This window comes from Papaver somniferum, unplaced genomic scaffold, assembly GCF_003573695.1.
Source record: "Papaver somniferum cultivar HN1 unplaced genomic scaffold, ASM357369v1 unplaced-scaffold_7176, whole genome shotgun sequence".
NCBI lineage: Eukaryota > Viridiplantae > Streptophyta > Magnoliopsida > Ranunculales > Papaveraceae > Papaver > Papaver somniferum.
This window is the reverse complement of record NW_020650056.1, coordinates 1-9,894: the sequence shown is the minus strand read 5'-3', so window position 1 is coordinate 9,894 and position 9,894 is coordinate 1. Positions and strand designations below refer to the sequence as shown.

The 9,894-nt window shown below is 34.8% G+C and overlaps 2 protein-coding genes across 2 annotated transcripts; one reads left to right on the top strand and one right to left on the bottom strand.

Annotated features, from left to right (window-relative positions):
* Positions 1-470: 470 nt before the first annotated feature.
* LOC113344084 (amino acid transporter AVT1H-like) lies at positions 471-2,050 on the bottom strand. The gene is made up of 3 exons (XM_026588130.1): positions 1,960-2,050; positions 1,098-1,705; positions 471-995 (listed from the first exon to the last, which is right to left on the bottom strand). The coding sequence occupies exons 1-3, from the start codon at positions 2,048-2,050 to the stop codon at positions 471-473; spliced, it is 1,224 nt and encodes a 407-aa protein (XP_026443915.1).
* A 1,742-nt stretch (positions 2,051-3,792) lies between these two features.
* On the top strand, positions 3,793-5,492 carry LOC113344083 (uncharacterized isomerase BH0283-like). Its single transcript, XM_026588129.1, has 7 exons — positions 3,793-3,834; positions 3,935-4,183; positions 4,292-4,475; positions 4,509-4,648; positions 4,812-4,976; positions 5,070-5,153; positions 5,249-5,492. Exons 1-7 carry the CDS (start codon positions 3,793-3,795, stop codon positions 5,354-5,356), a joined length of 972 nt encoding a protein of 323 aa, XP_026443914.1. The 3' UTR covers positions 5,357-5,492.
* The last annotated feature ends 4,402 nt before the right edge of the window (positions 5,493-9,894 follow it).

Sequence of the window (9,894 nt, the reverse complement as noted above, 5' to 3'; positions counted from 1 at the left end):
TGGCGAACTTTGGTGTTGAATTGCAAGAACCTCTGTATTCAGTTCACTGCACGCGAAGCGTTTGTGAAAACACCAATGTGAAATAGTTGCAAGTCTAAATTCCCTGTACTTGTAAATTTAGTGTTTCGTTTACTAACTTGTTTCCTGTCTTTGCTACTTAGTATATTTTCCAACACAAAATCCTTGTGTTTCAGGACAGCAGTACAATCTAGTGGTATAGTTTCTTTGCGAATAATAAAACAAACAATATATATATATATATATATATATATATACAAGTCGGCATCTAATTTGCAATTGGAGCCTTTGGACTTTGCTGCGTTCCTTCGCATTTTATGGTGTTAATGTTTGCTTAATGACAGAAAAGACAACAATCCTTTTTGTTTTCCCATTATCTATTCAGAATGACATCACAAAAAAATTACATTATGTAGAATGGTCTCGGTAGAAAAGTGACAAATGTCAACAATTCATTGATATTGATCAGCAATTGACCTAATATTATATATTGTCCCCATAATTCCTACAACAAAACATATTACTATGATGATCAGATGGATTATGAAACTAGGTAGCGGAATTTTCTTTTTGAAAATCTCAAGGTAGAAAGCAATGGGAAGTATAGCAGATACAAAGATACAAACGAAGGAACCAGTTAGGCTAAGAACGGTTTCAAAGAAGGGGACGGCAATTGCTAAAACAAGAACAATTATTAGAAGTAAAGACCCGGCTGCACCCCGTATGACAGTTCTCCTTCGCAAAGGCATTTTATCTGGTAGATGTCGTTCCACTTCAGATGCCATTGGAACGGTCAAGAAAACATACTTGGTCATTGGTACAATGACTGCTGCCCATAGTGCAATCTGTGTGAAAACTAAATGCTTGGGCATGCTCAGCGTAAATTGTGAGGCAACCCCTGGTCCAAACATTTTAGCTCCCAAAAATGCCAAAAATGTGTATAGAGTTGCCACTGCACCGAAGCTCAAAAAGGAAATCTGCACCAAAAACGATTCACTAATCAAAAATTAAGTACAACTACATACTTGCTAAGCAGTAATTAAATTCACTTATAAAATGATATATGTATATAAACTCACAATAGAGAATCTGGCAGGATCCACCATTGACCTGTAGACTTCAGGGATAGCTATGTGGGAGGCGATGTTGAAAATGTACAGACCGGAGACTGAGAAAATATTTTTTATTCGAAAAACAGGTATAGCTTTGTCTGCTTCGACACCACCGAACAAACATGTGCAAATTAAAACACCACATATCAAAAAGGTTAATAAAATACTGAATGTCGAAATGAATGATATGCTATCCAGATTTCTTAACCACACCGTAGGTATGCAAACTACTATAGCAATCACTGTTAAGCTCTGAGCTGTAGATAAACCGAAGAAGGAGATGTCCAACTTATATCCACCCAGAACTCTGCTTAAATTATCTGTCATGGAAATTGTAAAAGAAACAAGTGCCATGAAAATCTCCAGATTGATAAAAACCAATGATACATATCGTCCCGTCCTACCAAATGCTAGAAACCCGATGTCTGAGTAGTTTCTCAGCCGAACATTGGTTGCGAGACAGAGCCCTAGCAAATGAGAAGTGTATGCTCCCAACATGAACAAACCAAATAGGAGGAACGCGGTAGTCCATCCACCATTTTGTAGTGCATAAGCAGTCGATAACTGGCCTAACCCTATAAAATATGAATAAAGCATTAATAATTTACCAACGTCAATCAAATGAAAAGAAATAAACTAAAATATAAACAGAAAAACGTACTGGTACGAAATCAAAAGCTTGCATTTATCGTAGTAATTCAACCAAAGGCTTGTGGAAGGGCGATAATGGTATTGGATTTGGTTATAAAAAATGCAATCGCAAAGTAACTAATTAGCAAGTACAAGATGTCGGTACAGACATATAGATACAAGATTTTTTAAGAAATACCTATTAGAAGCCCTATCATATTGAGCAGTGTAGTAAAAGGTGTACTTGTTGGCGTTGCCATGGGTGCATCAGGTTTTGCAGTTATATCCATTGAATGTGTGAGTAAAGAAAAATCGAGGAGATGATAATTTAAATTCTTAGTATTTTGCAAAACTCGTTAATTGATAATGAGAAACCGAATGGGTTGAAATTGCCGGAAGTTTGAGTATATAATTTTGAGTAGACGGATGATGATGATGAAGGAACTTCGGGGTTATATATATAGTTATTGTTACGAAGCCAATGTTGTCGAGAGGTTATATTCCTAAGAAGTATAGATACGAAGATGCTTCCGATTATGCGTGGGTGTACCTACATGTGAAATGACAACGTTTGACAAGGATGCTTCTACACAATTGAGATCGTTCGCAGAAACATAACAAAAAGTGAAAGATGATTGAGGTATGGGTTTGCGTCAGATCTGCTTAGAACCACTTCTTTTTCTTTATTTTGGTCTTAAATAAATACATGTGGACCAAGTATGCCCATACCGAAAAAAAATATTCTGCTACGTAAGTTATTTTTCTAAAATTGATGAATTTTTTCTTCTCAAGTTATAGATTTTAACAATTTTTCTATCGAAGAAGGTTATAATTTGTGTATGAAATCGGTCATAACTGGTCTGAATAACATTTTTATTTTTTACTTAGCTATGACATATAAAAAGGTTGTCTGTGATTCTCAAGGACATGCTATATAAGCATGACTGCTATTACCTATGTTTTTCAAACCTTCGTTACACTTGGGCTTGATGATTTGTTATAATAGACCTATTTGAACAAATGTCATTGTGATTCAGTGATAATGGAGTGGTGACTATGCCAGCGACCTGAATTGGAAATTTGTCCGCATGTGGGTGGAGGGATTTTTTTTTCTTTCTTTCTTCTCTAATCTACTCAGGTTTGTTGGTAATAGATTTCTTTAAGATTTAAACTTCGATATAACCTTGGAGCATTTAGGAGAAATTTCACAATATTGTGAAATTTTAAGTATTGAAATTAATATCGATCATTTATGAGGTTTTAATTAGGACCACTTCTATGTAACCACCAGTCAAACAATTTCAGGCACAAATGTTGATAATGACGTGACAGATGCATCTGGTCAAGGCGAATTCGAGGATAAAAGAAAATAAATTTGCTACTTAATATACCGACATAAAGAGAGGAAACAAGTCGAAGATCGACTTCGACACATTCAACTTCTAAGTCACTGGGCAGACCCAATAAATTGCAGCAATCTTGACTACGACTTTTATAATGGGACCGTAAGGTTCAACGAACATAAGAATCCCCACGATTTTATGTGCTTCGGCATTGTATATGGCTATTCCACTATCCCGGCCGAGACCCAACCAACCATTACACCAAGATACCAAAGAAAAATTGCCTTCTACTACTACTGCTCAGCTTCCAAGTGTGCCACTTGTCTTGTAAAACCCAAATTGTTTGGACCTTAGTTAGCACTGCCGACAAAGCCTGCGATTAAAATGAGTTGACCAGATTTGATTGGGTCGATCGTGGCTCCTTCACACACATCCATCCGATCATATTCACTTCATTTCATTTGTATGCATGTCGATCAACTTGATGAATACTACTGGTCCTTAGCAGTGCCGTAGTCCAATGGTTAGCCTACTTACTAGGACCCAAATACGGTGCAATGTGTTTCTCCTGTGGTCGCATTCGGTATTTTTCAGTAACAAGCCTGGGTATTTAATATCGAGGCCTTGATGCAACCAACATACATCACATTGTCATTATACATCAAATATTGCATTGTTCAGACTCGAAAATGCAAATAGCAGCTGCGAAGAGACCTATTAAATACTCTGTGGTAATATATAATTAATTCAGCAGTAGCATACCGACATTTTTTCTGTTTTCTAATGTAGTTTAAAGACTAAAATAAGTGTTGTTCCGATGTTAAATTACAGGTGGATGCATTCACAGATAGGCCACTTAAAGGTAATCCGGCAGCCGTCTGTTTGTTGGAAGGAGAAGATAAAAAGGAGGATGAGTGGTTACTAGGAGTTGCCAGAGAGTTTAATGCTCCGATAACATGCTACTTGACTCGAGTTGTTTATCATGATGGCGATAGTGATGACGATAATTGTGATAAATCCGAGTATGAAAAGAAGTATAATCCTGTTTTTAACATTAGGTGGTTCACTACTGTTGCAGAGGTAAATGCTAAACCCTGGTGTTCTTAGTTTATGGGTATATATATATATGTCAGTTTATAAAAAATTTAAGCACAAATTTCATATATAACCGGTTCTTTCTATATGCAGGTTGACATTTGTGGACATGCAACCATGGCCGCTGCAAAATTTCTATATACATCCGGTTTAATAAAATCAAACCTAATTGAATTTATCGGACTATCCGGAAGTCTAACTGCTAAGAAATGTCCTGTCTGGAAAAGTGAAGATATATTAGATGGATCAAAGATTTTGAGCAATGGTAGTATTTACTGTGAGGATGATAATCCTTGTCGTCGGGATCCAGCAGACTTCTTCATCGAATTAGACTTTCCTACCACTACATTGGTGGAATGTGATCCACTGGAGATACCTTCCGTACCACAAACTCTCAATGGTGCATCTGTTCTTAATATAAAGAAAACAGCTTCTTTCGGAGACCTAATTGTATGTAAATCAAATCACTACGACTAAAGGATTTCATTTCTTGCTTCTTTAGAACTTGCTAACATATATTACCGAACAACTTTTACATTTTATATATGGAAGCTCATGTGTCTTCAAGTCCTTTTTGTAATTAAGTGGTTAGTTCATTTTGTTTTTGTGGTAGATTGAGGTCTCATCGGGACAAAATGTCATAGACTTGAAGCCAAACTATGACGAGTTAAAAGGGTGGACGGGAGGAAGAGGAGTCGTTTTTACAGGCAAAGCTCCCCATGGATCTGGCTTGGATTTCATCTCTCGATTGTTCTCTCCAAATCTTGGTGTTGACGAGGTAATTAAATGACAAAATTATTATCAAGATGTTTCATTTTATGTTCATCATACACCAGATTTAAAACCATTTTTCATTTTCCCCGATCTCCAGGATGCTGTTTGTGGGAGTGCCCACTGTGCCTTGGCACCTTACTGGAGCAAGAAGTTGGGAAAATCTGATTTTCTTGCTTACATGGTAAATTTTCTCCCTCTCTTTTTGTGATCTCTCCAGACCGTACATTCACAAATAAGCTGACAATGTAAGGTACATTTTTGCGTTAATTTGTGCAGGCATCTCCAAGAGGAGGAGTATTGGATCTCCATTTAGATAAGGAAACTGAAAGACTAAAGATTAGAGGGAAAGCTTTTATTGTCATGGAAGGAGCTCTATTTGCATGATCAGATCTATCAATATTCTTATTGTCTCATTCTCCTTTCGGATTGATGGGTAATAACAACTACACGTGCATCGTCATAAACCTTGACTACTGTTTGCGGTCATAGCTAGATTGCTTAAGAGGACAAGCTGGACATGTTATTTAATAAACCACCATACGGTTGATAATATGGTGCTTGTGTAATTTGAGTTGTTTAAAATGTATCAAAATGACTCAGTTTAGGTACTTGCATATTAATAGAGATAGTAATGGTTGTGTTTTGCTATAAGGATGTGCTTACGGCAACCCAATATGATGAAATCATAAAAGCTTATATAATACCTTTCCATTGCCGTGGGTTGAGATGGGTAGAACCCATTTTATTTTATTTTGAAACCTATGGGCATAACTTATCTCGAAAATCGGTCTGCAAGGTAAGGGTTTCTCAAGCCTTATAAATTGCAGGATGTTGTTCATCTAATGTGAGAGTTTTCTCAATATGTTCATTCACGTATAGCTAATGTAGCCTTTTTGAGTCCAACACATGGACATTAAAATGGGGTGTGAAAGAGTAGAGGTGTAGTCAAATGGTTCATCATAAATTGTCTGATCTAATACCATATTGATGCTCGTGGGTGTGATTCACCTCAAAAACCGGTTTGAAAGGTATGACTTACCCGAAATAGTGGATCATTTAATTGTCCATCAATTTGGGACCAAGCTCATCAACTATGACTATCCTCAAATTCTTGGCTAAGCTATCCCTCCTTAATTATGGCTAATTTGAGAACCCATCAAGTAGTCCGATGGCTTTTGTGTTCCCTCCCACTGTGAGGTCAGGGTTTGAACGCTCGAGTAGCCTAAAAAATTCTAAAACTAGTCAATTCAGAAGTAATCTAGGGACCACTGTTCTATGCCATCAAAACAATAAAAAAAGTGTTAATTATTGTTCATTCTTCTAATTATGAAACTTATATTTTGCAAATCATAACTAATGATGTTTCGACAACTACGACATGAGTTATCCCCAAATTCTTATGCAAAGTCGTCAAGGAAATGTACTAAATTATTCTTAGGAGAGAGAATTATGATTTTTCATGAAAAAATCAGCAACGGAACTGGGAAAGTTGCAAAAGTCGCCTATGATTTGAGTTTTTTGTTTTCCCAAATTATGTCAGTTCGAGAACAAGGAGATATTTCGCATCGGCGGCCGAAGTTCTTCCATTGTTACTTTAGATGCAACATGTTTCATGCTTGGTGGCCGGTGGAAAGTCATAAAATGGTTTATATACTACTCCTTCCGTGTTTTATTAACAGTTCTAATCGACAACGTCAAAATATTAAGGAAATCCTACAAAATTTCATGACTGATCCTTGACTAGCCCTATTTAATGTTGTATTATTACTAAAACTAAAATCAATATATTAAAAAAATCTGAATTGGATAATTTATTATTTTAGGAAATATTTCAAGAAAATAAAAACAAAGATTGCTAAAGAATAAGTACAAGCTTTATTAGGAATTCTGTCCGTAAAAGTTTTTATTAAATAGATTTTTTCCTTACATATGGTGATAATATTTAAGATGTTGAATTAAGTTTATATTAAAACTGATTTTATGATTATAAAAAATAAAGGGTATATTTGATAGTTTAAGGGAATTTATGTCTATAAACAAAGCAGACGGATAAAAAGAGACATATCAAAGTAGAAATTATGACCGATAAAAAAAGCAGAAGGAGAATACCAACTCCACAGGTTATACGTAGTTAAACCTAAATAGCATTAACTCAATTGTAAAGAACTTACAAAACTAATTATTGTGGAATTTCTTTTTTGAAATGTAAATTATAAGACTTTTGTTGTTGGATTATGGTTCGTGTACAGTCCTGGTATATATATGCTAGGTGTACCTTGTTAAAAAAATCTTACATACAATTTCATCGCCAAATGTATATATTTCTCAAGGATTTCCCATCTACGTTCCCGAACGAAAAATTTGGTGGTGTTCAAGTTACTCTCTCCATTTCAGCGTGCGTTTTTATCTCATGTGAAATGATGAAGGTACCAAGTGCACTGTAATATTTTCGATATCAACGTAATCAAGACACACCTTGTGTGATCTATTATAGATAGAAACTGTCAAGAAGATGACAACCACAAGACGTAAACTTGGTATTGTTTATTTTACCCGTACTAATTTAGACCATCTATTCAGGAATGAGTTCAGAAAAGAAGTTCCCATACAAATGTAAGATTTAGAAGAGAAGGAGTACGACGCCCAACCCCAAGGAAGAGAATGGCATAAGTAGCACAGTTTATCAATCGGTATATATAGTATCAGTTTGAAAAGAAAAAAAACTATGGAATCAAACCAAGAGTTTGATCAACGTACTATTTACTTTATTATAATTGAAATAATAGTTATAATGCAAAAAGTAAAGTAAAAGAATAAACAAGATTTGTTTAGCAATAAAACCGCAAATGCACAAAAACATCGGGACCTTGTCCAGTTTTAAATACTCTCAGAATTAAGTCTATATTCAAAGACTACTATATCGTTTAGTTGAGATTAAGTAAGTAACTCCAAATTACTCAGTTTTTATAGTATTTTTGTGCCTACTAAAAGTCTTTTCTACGCACGTGAACCCTAAGATAGAGTCCAGTATCTTAAGTAGCTTCACCAGCGATATGTGGACTTCTAATACGCAACCCTTAAATCGTATTCCAAAAAAGTAAATGGCTAATATATTTTTGTAACCACTCTATCAATCTCCCATATCAACAATTCAATAATGGATAAGTTGAGTTACAAAGGTTTTTCCAATTAAATAATATAACATCATTAGGTCAACTAAGTTCAAGATTATCAAATCAAACGTAGTTCACAGTCTATCAAATTTTGTTTCTAAAGATAAACACCATGTGATATATTGTAGATCTATCAGACAATACACGAATGATATATCAAGAGAGCTTAGCAGATCCGGTCAATCAAGTGTTCATGATGCATCACAAAGAATTACATAAAGTAAGTCTTCTAGCCTTCAAATCTTCAGTCTTCAAAGTACCTGTACAGACAATTTAATTTCCTTATGATTGATGATATACCAAGCAAAGTTTTTTGATATGGATGATCGTGAGTCTTAGATCTTGAATCAGTAAAGCAGATCTCAAAGGTCTAATTGTTTAACATTAGGGAAGCGACCATAAGTTTATATCTAGGTCTGAAAAAGGGCTAATTGTTTAACATTAGGGATCGATCATGCCATAGATCCCCGACTGAGGAATCAGTCTTGTCATAGATCCATGGGACCAGTCTTAGTACATATTGTTGTTTAAATGATCAGTCCTAAAATAGATTCTTTAACTCCTTTAGCTATTCAATAAGTTTCGCAAGTTTATTTTCTTAAATTCGTGTAGTTATTCTTTTTTAGGTACATAATCAACCAAAATTTCAACACATTAATAACTAACAAATTACAAAGATAGTGTTATGTCGCATTTACGAAGTTCAAAAGAATGAAGGTATACTAGGGAATCTATGTAAAGCTCGGCCGAAATTTCAAGGGTATTTGTGTCATTTTAACTAGTAGGAGTATATTAGTTATTTTATATTGAAAAAAAATGTTGGTAGTCTACTTGCTTAGTCTAGTATATATTAAATTGTGGAAATGACACCTGCAGAATTATAAGTCATAATATTAATTACTATGCCTTAGTCTTTAGGTTAATAGTAATGTACTGGGCACATGCCAGTTTTGGCTTAAAATAAATAGTTAGTGAACGTTAAGCCTTATCAATTTGAGATTATTAAAATATATATACTTGGTGAAATGTTTGGGAACCAGTGGACCCGGTTACCGGAATTACCTTAATTAAGTGATCATGTCGCCACTTCTTAATTCTGTGTTTTTTATTAGATTAGGGACTTCTTAGTGGAAGGGAAATAACCGACTAAGAACGTGTCCATGGATATACAATTTTTATTATTTTGGCTTTTCATCTTACCACATGTATTAATATAATTGGTTAGCGCTGATCGCCTTATTTGCATGACACGTTAAGTTCATGTCTTATTTGCCAAATATGAATTTTACACTGTGGATTAGTATTGTAAAAAAAAAAATATTAATTACAAAATATTGACACTTGTCAACTTAATATTGGTCGTAGGAGTTGAATGTTTCTAAGCAACAACAGGATCTTTGTGAGATTAGACTCACGTGATCAAGGGTGGAAGCTAGAAAACTAGTATGATTAGAATTATGCTTCTTGCCACGTGTCATTATTTGATAGGGCATGTATGAAATTTCTTGCTGTAAATCTTGTTTGCATTAGTTGGTGAAAATTCATGAGCGCGTGTAACTGTGGCTTTTGGTCGACTTAGAGAACTCTGACCGAGTTGTTTGTATTAGCTTAAAAATGTATATTTAATGTCAAATGTAGCGAGATCGATAATTATTTAGGGTTTCAATAAAATTTGGCTATATATACCAAGAAGAGTAGCATAGTCGGTCAATTAAAAAGATAATTGCTTCTGTTTCGTGTTTAAAGTTA